The following is a 15,856-nucleotide window of genomic DNA, read 5'->3' as shown; positions in this document are numbered from 1 at the left end:
TGTTTTCTATTTAGGACACCGAGATGCAGTTACATTCTTACTGATTTATTGACTCTCAGCAACCTCGTTTCGGCTCCAGTTTCACTGACAATCTCCACCTTTGTTTCTTGTTGATAGATGCTAGATTCGGATCAGGACTGGGTAACACTTTTATCCTGCTACGTTCTAGTCTGTGCCTTCTTTTTCTTTAGAAAGAACAGCTGAATGCAAATGATCCAGTTACGTTCCTCCCTTATCAAGCAACTCTTTACCCATTCCAAATGCCTTTGGCAAGGTGTTGTTTGTTCCCAAAGATGGTATTAGCTGCAGTGGCAGTTCTGTTGGCCAGTAGTAGACAATTACCCGGGGAGGAGGAAGTGTCAGTCTTTCCTAGTAGTAAACTCCCCACTTAATTTCTACTAATTCTAAAGAAAAAAAATCACCATCACCATCTTACCTAGTTCTGAAAAATAGAAACCTGTGTTTCTTATAGTATTAGTCTGCAGGTGACTGACAATGTCTATCAGCCTACCCCAGCTTTAGCCACCAGAAGTTTGAACAATTTGGCCGCATCTCCTTTGAGCAAACTGGTCTTGGTCTGGCTCAATTTGAATTATTGAATCAATTCAGATTTATGTTTGGTTTAAATAGGACATTGGATGCAAATGCAAAAGATTTGATTTTTAAAAAGCCTATTTACACATGTATAACATTCCATCAAATAATATTTGAACTTTTTTCCCCTTGAAATGGCTCTTTATTCATAAATTTGATGCAAGTTTACAGATTACTGTACACTGCTAAATATTTCTGAAGTGAGAAATGAAACTCCCAGTGAAATAAAATTTTAAAAAAGGAAGTCAAGTGTTTACACCTGTCATTCCACTAGTCTATTAGAAGTACTGAACAGTATAATGAATTATTCAAAATTTTAGCCTTGGGTTTTAAAAAGAGATGTAGAAACTGTTATGAATTTGACCTCTGATTTAAGGCTAACAGAATTTGATAAAAACAATAGATACGATCAAGTAAATCAAAAGCTTAGAAGACTTCCAGAGTATTTCCTCAAAGACACAGTTCCACCAGGCCCGTGCCTTCAAATATTATCTCCCAAACTAAAACATGACATCTTTGATCAAATACCTATTTACCAAAAGAAAGTACAGATTTAATATGGGGGGGCGGGGGAGGCCCAGGAATGCTGTGACATTTTGGACTTTTAAAGAAAATGCTTATCCCTTTAGTACAATTCTTGTGAGCAATGCTACACAAATAAAAAAGACATACTTGATTTTTTCAGAAAGGAAAGATAATGATATAGCAGTTACTAACCATCAGCAGTTACAGATCCAAATTAATTTCCTGAAAAGGAAGAGCAGTTTTTGAACAGAAACCATGTTCATTGACTATGGCAACATTTAAAAGAAACAATAGGTCTGAATCAAGGTCTTCCTGGGAACTCTGTTACTTTTCTTTAAAAAAAAATATTTTGATTTTTTAAAAAAATATGGGTTGCCTTCATTTTTGTCAATTGCTTTTAAGTTCACTAATCTACCAAATGATTACAATAATTCATTAACAGATGTGAATGCCTAAAAAAGGTTTCCAATATTTTAAATAAGTTCAGGATTTTTTTTGAAAAATCATATTTGTTGCTTGAGGTTCTAATTGTTAAGCTCTGTGGCAGCCCTCAGTACATAAGAATGATGAACGTACTGTCTTTTTATTGATCATTTTTAATGCTAGAGATCCCTACCACTTATTGGATAACTCACATTTTGTTGGAAGGATTTGTTGAGGAATACAAAAGAAAAATGTGCATTTCTATGAGAGCAAAATGGGATAATTCTCCAAAAAGTTATGGCATAGGAGGTAACAATGAAGTATATATTTGAGAAAAGGCGTAATAAATGTCTATATTATGGCTAGTTTTTTTAAAGTACATCTTAGGTATACAAAATTATCAGAATGAAAAATTAGGGAAAGTTACAGATAGTAGTAAATGCAAGGTTTTTAAAAAAACATACATTAAAAGGCATGATAGAACAAAATTGTACGTGAAAGCTCATAGCGGTGAAACAGATTGAATTTCAACTGATCCACACATCTCAATTCCAAAAATTCGCAAGTTACTTTGGGAAAGTCATCTCAGTGACATAAAGGTGGATGTTCCTCACTCCAGTTTTGGAGTAAACAATATGAATGCAATTCTTCTCTTTCTGCTCTTTGCATTATTATTATTATTATTATTATTATTATTATTATTATTATTATTTTAAAATACAAGTTCCATTACATTTGAAGTATTTCAAACAAATAAACTAACTTAGCAAAAGAATAATCAACATTATATGTTATATATAGGGAGAGATGGGTTTGTATACCTCATTCTATTTCCTTCACTCTCATCCTTTTGGTATCCAGGGTCAGTTAAGGTGTGGAGCCTGCTGGTTGGTTCTGAGCCAATCCACCGGTACCAACACAATCAGAAGATTCAAGCAATGGCCCTTTCAACTGACGGGGCCACCATAGCGACTGCATCAGGGTTCCAGGTCAAAGTGGAAAGTGCCAACGACAAGGGATATTGGGGAACCGTTGCAGACTTTGAGATTCAGAAGTGGGTGAGTCTCTTTGTTACTCAGAGAACATCTTTTATCCAGGAGAAGCCCTTTCAATGTGTTGGATGACAACTCCCATCACCTTTGACCAGCCAGTTAAGATCAATATGCTGTTTTGATGATGGAGAAGGGATGCAGGTCAGAATGAAAAAGAAAGGATCAAAGGAGCTTCTCTCAGATGAGTCCAGGTTGTTGGTTCATTTAGCTGAAAAATAGACATGCTGGCTGGTCCGCTGTATCTGGAATATGCCAGGATGGGGACCCTGGGGTAGTACCAAGCTCTCTGCTTTGACAAGCGCTCATTCAGCAAACCTTTCTTCCTCCCATCCCTGCCATATAATACATTTAAGTAGGGGTGTTAGAACTTCTGCCATGTAGATGTTCTACTACTGAGATGCGCCTCTTCCCTGTCATAGATTAAGAGAATTAAAACTCATGAAAGCAAAAGCATTGAAGGGGAAGTACAGTTATTGCAATGTTTTGGGGAGAGGCAGAAAGAAAAATTTGATGGGGAAAAGTATTTGAGGCTCAACACTCTTCCTCTTGAAATCCACCAAATCTTTGCAGGTCAGCTTGGTCTGTCTCGTGCCCCATACTTTGGGCTGCCCAGCTGCAGTGGTAGCAGCAGAGGACACAATCTACTTCTTGAAAGAAGGAGAACCAGCTAAAGTCCTGCATTCTGTCTATGGCCAGCCTGTGACATGCCTGGATGTCTCAGCCAACGAGGTAGCCTTTGGAGTCAGGGGCTTCGGCTGGCTGATTAACGAGACCAACAAGGTACTTAAGACTTTTGGTTCCGTATATTGTTTGACCTTGACTGCTTTCTGATGCATAGATCCTGACATGGATTGATTCAGAGCTATTAAGCAATAGAACAGCCTGCCTTCTGAAGTTATGGGTGCTCCATCACTGGAGGGTTTCAAGAAAGGACTGGACAGCCATTTGTCCAGAATGGGATGAAGATTCCTGCAGTGAGCAGTGGTTGGAGCAGAAGATCTCCAAAGTTCCTTCCAATCCTATATTTGTATGATGTCTACTTAGGGTTGACTAAGTGGTTGACATTGTCTACTTAGGGTTGACATTGTGTTGTGGCATCTTAAGGCAATTGAATTTCGTCGAATGATAGAGTTTGAAGGGCCATTTATGCTGTTCAACCTCTGCTCAATGCTGGAATCCCAACAAAAGCATCAATGGATGGTTGTATAGCCTGTGTCTGAACACATCCAACGAAGGAGAGTTTGTTACCATTTTTCTGGAGAATTGGTTCCACTGTCAAAGTGTTAAAGTTTTTTTTTTTTTTAACTCCCATTTGATTAGAATCTTCTTTTGTGTACTTTAAATTCATTCCTCTGTGCCCCACACTCGGGAATACAGACCTTAACCTTCTTTGGGAGGTTCTGAGGAATAAACCTTGGGGTCTCCTACTTGCAGTGTAGGGTATTCCAGCAGTGAACTGCAGCCTTTCTCCCCGCAAGTCTCCCCATTTTCTTCCCTGGATCTGGAGAAGCGCATGAGTATGCTTGAATACGAGGAAATGGGCAACAAAGTCAGCTTTAGAAATAATCTCCTTTCTTCCTGATGAGTTCCAAGGCTCTCCCTGCCATACTCAAGCCCCTTTTCTCTCGTTCAGATGGATCCTCCTCTTGATCCCAGCCTTTTAAAGGTTGCTAGCTTCCTCAAGCCAGAGCAAAAGGAGGTGGTCCCTTCTGGACAGCTGGAGGCTCTCTAGGGGGAGCTCTTTGCCTTTCGTAAAATAAACCTCTACACCTCCCCCTATAAGAGATCTCAGATACCGAAAATGTCCTGAAACAGCTGAAATGCAACATGCAGATCCCATTGAGGAGACTCGAAAGAATTCAGCCGCCCGTGGAGTCTTCAAAACTTGGTAACTGGAGTGATGAAATGCACGGGGCCTGTTTGGCCCCCTGCATCTCCATGTTCTCCCTGTATACCTGGCAGGTGACAAAATGGGTTCATTTAAATATTGCAGCCGAGAGAGAGAGAGAGAGAGAGAGAGAGAGAGAGAATTGCCTGAATGGGTCCCAAGTCCTGGCTAATCATAAAGTAGGCAATAATCCTGGGGGGGGGGGGGTGTCCTTTTGTTGTGCTTCTAAGTGTCTTAGGCTGGATCCTGAGGTCATGATAATATTTGGGGCGGGGGCGGGGGGAGCCTGACATCTCTCCAGCCTGCTTGTCCTAAGGCTCATGGGGTTTCTGTTCCTAGTTAGCTACAGCGCTCATTACAAATTGATGTCAATTGCTACCCCTGTCAAATGAGTGTTGTACTGTATCTGGAAAAGATTTCATCTCTACTTTAGCCTCAAGCAACTCATTTCTTTTTCTCAACCTCTGCTTCCTAAGCAGGACGAATAAATAATTGGAGCTGGGTCTATGCACTGCTTCAGTAGGACCTTCAAAATAATGCAGGCTGTATTGTTATTTATTTTTTCTTTCATGCCAATTTTCTGTCTCCATCCTTGTGGACTGTGGGCAGTTTACATATATTAAAATAACAGTGATAATGAAGAAGAAGAGGAATATGGAGAAATTCATTTGGCACGAGCTTTCCTAACTTCCATGTAGTATTTTCCAAAATTTATCCCTTAAAGCATATTTTTACACACTAATGCACAACATTAGAGAAAAACCCATTATAAGATGCATGCATGTTAGGAAACATGACATAAAAATGCACGTATTAGAAAGAAGGTACACTAATATATCTATAATGCATTAAAGGTGCATTAAAAAGTATGTGGATTTTATTAGTATGCTGAATTTGCAAACTGGAACAGAACAAGCTTGCAGGCCAGAAAAATAAGCAGCTGAATAAATTGAAATGGACAGATTCCCAATCTGTAAGTTTTATTAGGTGCAGGATTCAGGTCCCTACATATCTTAACTTTCTTTTAAACACAGTTCCTATAGCTGCAAATAGGTTGTTGAAAGTTTATGGGTAGTGCTTGTTGACGTTTTAAAAGTCAGAAGGTAACTGGATCAATATGGATGTTTGCTTGCTTGTTTATTTCCATAACCTGCTAATTGACATATAAAGCCAGGAAAAAAGGCAGACTAATAAGATATGCAAGATCAGTTTAAACAAAATAAAAGTCCAACAAGTTTCGCTGAAGTACGATGCATTGTTCTTGCTGCAGAATTGGAATTGTTCAGGTGAAGGCTTCAGAAGTTTGCAAAATACTCATTGCTACTGCAACCATATTGGCAAGGCAGGAGATAAGGGCTGCAAAGGATTTAGACAGGGGAATGGTATTTCAGACTATTTATTTATGCATTTATTTAAATGATTTGCATGGCTGCCCGTCTTGCAGGAGCAGCTCTGGGTGGCTAACATAGGGCTAAAAGCTCAATACAAACTAATAATATTAAAACACATAATGACAATGGAGAAATTACCATCAATCTCATGGGTTTAGTTAACCTCCCAACCGGGTGCCCGGGTAGATTTCCATGTTTTTAAAGCTTTTTGAAATGCCAGCAGAGTCAGGGCCCACTGAATCTCCAGGGAGGATGATCAAGAGGTGCCACATAATAAGCCTGTAATGTCGCTAACAGTTTGTCTTTGCGAATCTATCACCCCAAAGGTTGTATGTTCAGGAATGTCTGTGTATCTTTTCTTTTCTTTTTTTTCCTCATCCCATCAAACCTGAGGTTTCTGAAATGAATAGCTACGTTAAAACCATCCATCCAAGGCAAATCTTTGAGTGATTTGCCATTCATCAGTACGGATTTCTGATTGCTGGAGGGTTAACAATAGTGGCAGACTCTTTTGGATCATTGGCTTCTCTTCATCACGGTTGTCTGTATAAATTGGCAACGGCAGGGTTTCAGGTAGACCTTTCCTAGCACTTGATAGACAGGGGTGGGCATGCCTCTGATCTGTGGTCCAGTTGTCCATCTCTGAGCCTCACTTCTGCTGGCAGTAAAATAGGTCTTAAGAGTAGCATCACAATTTGCCAATTTTTGAAACTAATTTTTTTAAAAAAAGTCTCTGTCATGACTGGCCTCGTGCTAATAGTTCAGATTTCTTTTTTGTTAGAATTCCTATTTATTTTTTATTTTATGGGATTTAGCTACTGCCTCAGTTCTAATGGACTCTGGGTGGCATATTGATACATATTATTGATATAGAGTTATTCTTTTTATGTGCAGGTTTTTGCTTGTAGGCGTATGATGTGAACCCTTTACCCTGCTGTTTTTAGATGATTACAAAGGAGAAATGATCTGGTCCAACTGGAGTAGGTTAGAGATGGAGCTTACAAATGTAATTAGGCCTTGTAGGAGAGCTCTCTTAGTGTATGGCAGCCAGAAATCAGAAAGATTTTTATTAAAAGGCCTAAGCTTTTGTGAGCTGTAGCTCACTTCGTCAGATGCCTGTGGATTTCCACTCCATCTATTTAGTTGCATCTGATAAAATGAGCTGTAGCTTACAAAAGCTTAGGCCTTTTAATAAAAATGCAATTCAGGTTCCTTAATCGTGTCCTCCTTAAGCATTCAAGCACCTTCCTTGGTAAAATTTGATTCTTCTCTCCACCAACATCAATCTTTGTTTTGTACCTGAGACTTTAGATGAGTCTCCAGGTTCCATCTAAAGAGTTCCACCACCACCATCGCATTAGAAGAGATCTACTGGAGGCTCCCAGTTGCCACTCTGTGCATCCATGTGATATCCAAATATTGTCCAAGTCTTTTTGGTGCATGTTGGCAGTTGGCTGGTGAGCAGTGCATCAGTGTTTATTTTAATCAGGGAGATGGAGCTGAAGCTGCCCAGACAGGCGGGATGTGTTTGACAAGGACAGTGGCTTGTTGGCATTGCGGCACTGGCTGACATCACACCAAAAACTAATTACTAATGTCTATTATGATAATTATTCCCCAGACATGAAGGGACTTTGCATTGGTGAATTACTCTGGTCAGAAGTCGTCGATCTGTCTCTAGATTGATACAGAAGATGTAGCGGTACCTTTTGGCACTCTTTGGGTGGGATGGGACACACACACACACACACACACACACACATATACACACACAGAAATCCGGGCATTGTGTAGATCTGCACATGTTTGGCAAAAGCATTGGATGTGCTGGATCACGTTTAGGTAAGTTAGTAGGTGCTGTGATTCTTCCACCTGACTAAAGTCACCCCTTGTTTTTATGCTGTTTATCAAATAATTTTCATTTGCCTAATCTACCCAACCGGGCCACCTCTGTTACGCTTAAAATGCAATTGCACATTACCGCAATAGTGATCAATTCTGTTTTGAGCCAGCCCAAAGCTGCTAGCTTTATTTAAAATAATGGTTTTAATCTTTTGCTCCCTATTGCGATCATGCCCTACCACCAGAGCGGCTTCAAAATAATGAAACGCTCCCCTTAAACGTTCAGCCCTAACTAAAAATGATTCAGAATTGATTCAGAATTGCACCCACCAATTCATCCACTCAAGTGTTTGCCTTCGGCTCTTCGCACTTTCCTAAATTCATTGGTAACACTTCAAAAATTTCAGAAGGAAATTTAAAGGGGTTGTAATTGCCAGACTGTGATTCCTGAAGCCCTTTTTGCTCTGAAGTTCATGGATCCAGTTTGACCCCTTTGCTTAAAATCAAAACCTCAGCCTGGCAGCTGAGTAGCCTCTTAATTCAGGGTATATGATCTGGGCCCCAAACCTCATATTCTCCCCATCCCCAAAGCTCTGGGTATGACCTTTGGATGTCGCTGTGGAATTATAATTTTTCATCTGACCAAAAGGGGAAGCTGTTCAGTACACGGGGGAGCATGTTTAACTCTTCACTGCACTTAATTCCAAATTCAAGCAAACCTTCCTTTTTTCTCCTGGCTCCATCCAGTTTCGGAGCGTGACTCTTGTTCCCCCAAAGATCGCCCGCCTCCCTTCTCTAGATTCAGCAGTGCTCTCTTTCATTCGCCGCCCTGATTTCCATCAGATCGATGGGCGACCTCATAAATGTAGTTCCTAACTTCCTAAATAAAGTAAAGCGTTCCGCCTTTGTCCAACCCTCTCCTGGTCCATCGATGGACAAAGTCTCCTTTTCATCTTTCTTTGGGGGTTAAATGAATCTGGTTACTTCCGTTCTGCTTCCAACAGACATCTGCCTCTTCTGCACCACGTCTGGCTTGGCTGGGTTTCCTGCTTGGCAGGATGGGCTCGGGGAAGATCCAGGGCAGGAACAGCCGAGACTGCAGGTGCTTTGGCGTGGCTTTGCCCCCGTCCAGGCACTCATTCCCTGGGCCTTGTCTGGCCCTGCTTGGCAGAAACACCTTTGAGTCAATAGCTTTGCCTGTCTTCTAGCACCAACTTGAAAGGAAACGGGCCCGTTTCCTCTTGTTTTATTGAAAAGCGTCAGCAGGCCTTAGTATACAAAACTAGATATGAGGAAGAGAGTAGGGGGAGGTGATTTTGGGGGTGGGAGCGGGGTACCCCAAGGCAGCCTGTTGATTCTGAAGACATCAGACGAAGCATTTGCTTCAGCTCGATCTTCCAAATCTCTTCCTTTCTTTTATTACACCCCTTTTGTTTAGCACCACGCAGAAGCAAGCCACTCCTGAGTGGAAGGTGGAGGTGCGCATGCACACACTTGCCAGTGGAAAATCCACCTTTGGAATGGCATAAAATTCAGTTTCTTTCCATGCTGTAAGTGCTGAGTTTTCTGTGGCTGGGAGTTGCAAGATAGACTGGCTGGCTGGTTGTCAAAAAATTACATCATATCGGAGTAAACTGCTTTTAAATCAAACATCCATTATTCATGCATATTAACTGTTTTCTGTCTCCTCCCTCCCCCCCCTTTTTTTAATTCTGCACTCCCCCTCTTGTTCCCCATTTTTCACCCTGCGTAGCGACTGGTCTGAGAAGGTTTCCATGTCTTTTGGCTCCCTCCTCCAATTCCCACTCTCCCCCTCTAGTCAGTTTTCCAAATCTTAGCTCATCTGTAGATTTATTATCAAACTAGTATGCTTTGCTGTGTATGAGCATGTATTTCACTGTCCATGTGCTAACTGTACATTTGTTAATAGACAGGTTTCATAGCGTGCGGCTGAACATCATATTTAGAGTAGGCAGATAGAGCTGTTCCCCACAGCTACTGTCATCAAATGTACAACTTTGTCATAGTGAATTAAATGTTGGAGAGAATATAAAGGGAGAGCCACGGTGGCAGGGATATCACCCAGGGAAGTCACAGGTTCAAATCTTCCTTCAGTTATGAAACTTGCCCTCCGTGCAATTTAATCCAACTTGTCTGAGCCAAGAGTCACATTTGGGATTGAAGTAACATTCCAAAAATTAGAAGGTGGGGCCCAGAAAAAAACAGGTTTTGCTCTTAGCAGTTAATGAAACTTAAATCAATCTCTCTCTCTCTCTCTCTCTCCTGTCTGTCTGTCTGTCTGTCTGTCTGTCCGTCCGTCCATCCATCCATCCATCCATCCATCCATCCATCCATCCATCCATCCATCCATCCATCCATCCATCTATCTATCTATCTATCTATCTATCTATCTATCTATCTATCTATCTATCTATCTATCTATCTATCTATTTAATTTGTATACCTGCCGATCTCACGTAGTGACTCTGGGCAGCGTACATAATAAAACAGTTGAAATACATGAAAACCATTAAGAACAACCAATTTAAATTAAAAAGTTAAAAACAAGATTAAAAACAGTGCTAATATGATGATCTTCTGGGCATTTTTTTTTCCTTTCGGTAAGGTTAAAAAGTACAATTCAGTTACAACTTTGGAAAGCTTCTGAGGAAAGTTACTGGGTTTGGAAAAGCACCAGTGCTGTGACTTCGGTAGTCCAGGCGTGGGCATCAGCAGGTGGCATCAGGGCTTCGTAGGGCTTTACCTGGCACACTGAGAGCCACACTCCATAAGTGGGTGGTCCCAGGGGCCATTCCGGGATGAGGGGTGTTCCGCCGTTTTAAGGGATGAAATGAATTCCCAAAGCAGCATCAGGATCCGTTAAAGCACCCGTTGTGCCCCTTAAAACACCCCACCCTGAAGAATACAAAAAGAGTCCCAAATTTTATGTTCCGCCCACTTGGGAGAGCGTCTGGGATGTGGGGCTACTTTTTGGCAACTTCCTCTGTTTCCATTAACAGCCTGAAGTCAGGCAGGTAAAGATTTATTGACCTCAGTGAGCTTGTTCATTTGGTAGTTTACCCTCTTGTGGAAACCCAGCCTATGGATTAGTTTATGGGTTAATTCAGAAACCAGGCCCAAGCATGTTTTCTGAACATACCCATGCAACACTTCAGACCTGGAATTAGCGGACCAGGATGGGTCTGCTCAGTTTCTGGTCCAATTTTTAAAGATTAAACTGGAAATAATGAATTTAATTTAATTGATTTAGACCCTACTGATTCCAACCAATATACCGGATTAGAACCAAGGAGAGACAGGGCTGTGCTTCTTTTAGAAGCCTTACAAAGTGGATGAGAGAGGGCTTCTTTTTAAAATATTTTAAAGTATGTACTTTTTTTAAGGCTGGCTTGCTTAAAGCAGCACCAAGCTCCCTAAGGATACAGCCTTCTTTTCCATGTACTGTCAGCCCTGTGTCCACACACCTCTGTTTATCCCACCACTCTATTTTTTTCCCCCTTTGGGGAAGGACAGTCACCAGTGAACATTTATCTAATCCTGAATCCGCCAGAAGTGAAATACCCAAATGCACTTCCACCAAGATTCTGGACAGATTCTGTTTTGATCGTACTTCAGACAAAAGATTTTGCTTTATTGGGAATTGCAGACTTGGGTGGCTGGTGACGTAAGATTTCCAAATCTTTGTTTCCTGGCCGACCTGGCTGCAGAAAAGCTCCATTTGCATTATAGCCGGGTAAAAACACAGTTCTTTACTCCGTGCGCTGCAGCCCATTTCGCCTGTCACACCCTCCTACCCTGCCTATCTGCCGAAGGCTAAAGGTTGCCAATGGCCAACTTTCATCGTGGTGAAGAGGTGGCATTAAACTAATGCATTGCCTGAACACTAGAGAAAGCCAGGGCATGAATAATTGATTCTGCTCTCCTATAGCACAATGAAGTCCCATTTGCTCAGCCTTATTAAAAGAGCGAGCGAGGGGGTGAGACAGTAAAGGTCGTTAAGGGATTTGTAACATGGGAAGAATCGCCCATGAAATGGATGCTCTGTGTGTGTGTGTGTGCGTGTGTTTGCGTGTTTTCCCCCTTATCTCCGAGGTCTTTAACTCAACGTCACGGTGAAGGCCGTCTTAAGGCGTTTGAGGGTATGTTGAATTATTCAGTGTAAAGAAGAATGGTACTCTGCTTGGGTCCAGAAATTTTGATTTTGAGAGTTTGAAAATTGTTGGAGTTAGGAAGGTTGGCTTTATTGGGCATATCTGTTTGGTAGAGATTAGCAAAAGTCCACAGTCTGGAACACCAGAGCTCCTTCCAAATTGCCCACGAGTTACAGCAGTTTCCATCTTTGAATGCTAGGGATATGCCTCGTAGAAAGACACCTTGAAAGATATAGCTGATCACATTTGCTAAGCTCAGGGTCCCCAAAGGAAGGAAAGTCTAGAAACTTTCTGAAAAAATTGGCCATATTGCTTAGCCCAAGCCCAGTGAGCCTCATCTGTAAACAGGAATGATGGCAGCTTGCTCCAGGGACATTAGAGTGGTGTTTCTCAGCCTTGACAACTTTAAGACATGTGGACCAACTCCCAGAATTCCCCAGCTGGCCATGCTGGCTGGGGGAGTCTGGGAGTTGAAGTCCACATGTCTTAAAGTTGCCAAGGTTGAGAAACACTGTGTTAGAGGGTCAGTGCTTTTCCCAACTTGTCATGCTCCAGGTGTCTTGGTGCTACAGTCCCCAGAGTTTCCAACTAGTATGGCCATGCTCATCAGGAATCCTGACCCAACCCAGCTGGAGAAGCCATCTTAACAAAAAAATGATAAGAGTTGCAGATATATATCCCTAGCCAAGCTTTGTTGTCTGTGATTAAAGCTGTGTGTTTGACCACTTCTGCTACTTCCTCCTCTTCTCCTTCTCCTTCTCTTTTGTCTCTCTTTATGATTCACTCTTCCACGTTTTGTTTTGTTTTTAATCGGATGAGTTTTCTGCCCAGTTCCAGCTCCTGTGAAGAAAAGATGCATTGCAGAAACTCAAGGCCGACCCCAAGAAGTGATATATGAAATCCAGGCAGCAGATGATCCCAACGCTGGATGTTTACCCCAACCTTTGCCCTCACTTGACCCCTATGTGTTTCTGTGGCATTTCTTTCAGATCCTTCTCTACAACGTGGAAACGGGGCAGTGCATAATGCAACTCGGCAGCCCTTCGGGTGACTTCACATGCCTCAACCTCCAGGACAGTCCTCCCCACATGCTGGTGGCTGGAAATAAAGTTAGGAGGTAAATCTAAGCCAGGGTGGGTTGCCTTTTGAGGAGTAACATTTGGATGGGGCATATTTAAGTTTTTTGGGGGGTGTCCCAAGGCCAAAGGCAGGGTGATGATGTAGCGTCAATGAGTCTGGCATTTGCTTCCTGGGTTGAAAGATAACACATCCGTTTCTGAGTGTTTTCCATCTCCAAATGGTGGGAAATCACTCTGATTTTCAGCCACCATACTCTAAAGTGGCTCTGAGAGCAGCCGGAAGGGGCTTTGGCCTTCCGTGGTTCTAGGCCTCAGAAATTCCACCTCAAGAAAGTTTCAGTATGCCACCCCTGCAGCTCCCGCACAAACTTTATGCATTAGGTCAGTGTTGTCCAAACTTGGCCACTTTAAGATGAGTGGACTTCAACTCCCAGAATTCCCCAGCCAGCTGGGGAATTCTGGAAGTTGAAGTCCACTCATCTTAAAGTGGCCAAGTTTGGACAACACTGCATTAGGTAATGGCTGGCAGCTGTCCCTCCTTCACTTTGTTTTTAAAAGCTCAATTGGGGCAGTCTCCTCCCCTCCTTTTTTTTTTTTTTTTAAAACCATTTGGTGGACACAGTTGGTGCACGTCCCAGCGAGGTCTCTTGGAATGCCTTCTCCTTTCTCCCTGACAGTCACAAAATGAGTCTGGCATGGAAAATCTCACTTCCTGAAAGGGCAAGCCAGAAAAATCACCCGAGGGAGAAATTCCTGAAGCCAGAAGGGTTCGTTCCCCACCAAGCAGCAGCCAAAGCGTATGCTGAGGCAGTTCTGGTGCCCCTCCAGTTTTTCTTTTGTTTTTTTTTAAAAAAGGAGTATTTTCTACCTGAACAAGTTCCAGGTTTTACGGATTAACAGCCTTCCTCTCCTTGGCTTTGCCAGTCATACATTAGTTAGTTTTCCCCACCTTCTTCTAACCCTCCATCGGCAGAGACAGAACCTCTAGAAAGGGTATATACAGCCCACCGTCCCTTTCTTAGGCTCTCAGGCAAAATGGTAGGGATGCGATGGTCTCTCACGAGCATCGAAGTTTCTTCTCCTCTTCCACATCTGCACCAAAGAAGAATTAGGACAGTGACAGCTTTTATCCTAAGAAAAGGCACTACCTGTTGGTGTTCGTCCTTACATGCTTCCTTGAAACAGGTAGCGCTGACCCAGTCTTCGTTCCCCTCCCCTCCTTCAATCCCAAGAACAACCCTTTGGTGCTCTCCTACTTTTCCACTTCTAGAGAGGAGAGAAATGGTTGGAGCTTGGGGTGTTCAAAGAGAAAGCGGGGAACTCACGATTAGCATCTATTCCCCACTCTACCCTCCGTCTCCTTTCCTGCCATTAAAAGCGCTGCGTGAAAATTGTATTGTATTTTATTATTTATTTATTTCATGAAGTTTACTTTAGCTGCCCCCCCCCCTCCAGCAGACTCTGGATAGAATACTAGATGTAAAACAATTAAAAACGCAGACAAAGCAGAACAAAAGCCCAGACTAAAAACCTCATTCGAACACAGGGCAACATACCCCTCCCCGCCATATTAATTGCAGACCTGGGAGCAAAGTCAGGTTTTAGGGGCTCTTTGGAATCCCAGGAGAGTAAGTGCTGCCCATATCTCGGGGGGGATGCAGCTTCAGAGGGGGCCATGAACAGAGAGGGCACGCTTCCTACGTCCCACCAGATGCCACGTTTAATAGAAGGGCTCTGGAGTTCACCCCCTCAGCCCAACTCTACCAGGTGGGCAGAAGGAGTAGGAGAGAGATGGTCACCCAGATCGCCAGGCCCTGTGCCACGGAGGGCTTTCAAGGGAACAACCAGCGTCTTGAACTGCACCCGGAAGCCAGCTGGTCGCCCACGCAGCTCGCACAGCCGTGGTGACCCACGGGCGCCACGAGAAGGGCCTGTTGCACTCGCATCGCTGCATTTGGAACCAGCTGTAGCTTCTGGGCGGTCTTCAAGGGCAGCCCTGTAGGAAGCAAACAGGTATGAATGAGTTTTTTCCCCCTCTGTGGGCTAGTTTTCTTGGAGGGATGGAGAGCTGAACACAGAGGGGTCTAAGATGAGAGATCCCCCATGGGCAGTCTAAAACCTTTCTTGATTTACTATCTAGCTCTTTTTTTCCCCCCTAATGTATATGTTAACCACATTTCAGTTGAGCAGTTAGTGAAGGTGATGTCGGAACAGTTCCTTTAAGGGCTTCAGTTGCCTCTGATAGGAGGAGAAGAGGCCATGTGGTTACCTTTGTGGCTGAGTGGGGATTGGGACCCGGGCCTCTCCCATCTTAGCCCAGCAGTCTAAATAAATCTTCCCCAGAACTCCAGGTGGGCACCTGGAAGTTGGAGCTAACCAAGTTTCCCCTTCCTGGTTGGATGAGATGGCAGAAAGAAGCAGAGAAACACAGAATCCTCCGTCTCGCTCGCCCGCAAATTCCTTATTTGTGAGAAGCGCTCGGCCTGGAACAACAAACCCAGCGCTGGTAGTGGAAGCCCGGGAGACGGGTTGTGAAGACTTTTCAAAACAACTCGAAAGTGTCTTTGTTTTCCCTGGGCATGGATGCCTGGAAGCCCGCTCTTTGCTAATGAAGCCACAAAGACTCAGCCAGGGCTCGGAAATCTGAAGGCAGGCTCATTATCATACATGGCGCCAGCAGGCAGAGCGCCAGGCCGCGCGCTGTCAGGGATGAAGCTGGAAGCGTTCTGCTTCTGCCCAGAACCAAGTTCTGCAGAGCCTCCCTCCTCCCACTTCGTCGGAGGAAAGGACCCAGGCTTTGTTTACTCCATCTGTGGATGTTCTGACAAGCGGTGCGATGGAGGTGTTGGGAGCGCCCCAGCCCAAGCCTGCTCCCTTCCTCCTTCCAACC

The 15,856-nt window shown here is 43.3% G+C and overlaps 1 protein-coding gene across 7 annotated transcripts in view; it reads left to right on the top strand.

The window, feature by feature from the left end:
• FBXW8 (F-box and WD repeat domain containing 8) overlaps window positions 1-15,856 on the top strand; it is a 66,774-nt gene that overhangs the window by 35,097 nt on the left and 15,821 nt on the right. For all 7 annotated transcript variants that reach the window (XR_015795444.1, XR_015795440.1, XR_015795443.1 and 4 more), the window contains exons 6-8: window positions 2,404-2,600; window positions 3,165-3,374; window positions 12,877-13,004. Coding sequence is in view for 1 of the 7 variants with exons in the window: in XM_088136642.1 (XP_087992768.1) it covers window positions 2,404-2,600; window positions 3,165-3,374; window positions 12,877-13,004 (535 nt within the window). In the remaining 6 variants the exon portion in view is untranslated. The remainder of the gene's footprint in view (window positions 1-2,403; window positions 2,601-3,164; window positions 3,375-12,876; window positions 13,005-15,856) is intronic.

Source organism: Python bivittatus, unplaced genomic scaffold (genome assembly GCF_059951505.1).
Source record: "Python bivittatus isolate LINGU-HERP-01145 unplaced genomic scaffold, Pbiv_v1 ctg000110_np1212, whole genome shotgun sequence".
Lineage (NCBI taxonomy): Eukaryota > Metazoa > Chordata > Lepidosauria > Squamata > Pythonidae > Python > Python bivittatus.
This window is presented reverse-complemented; position numbering and strand designations above follow the sequence as displayed.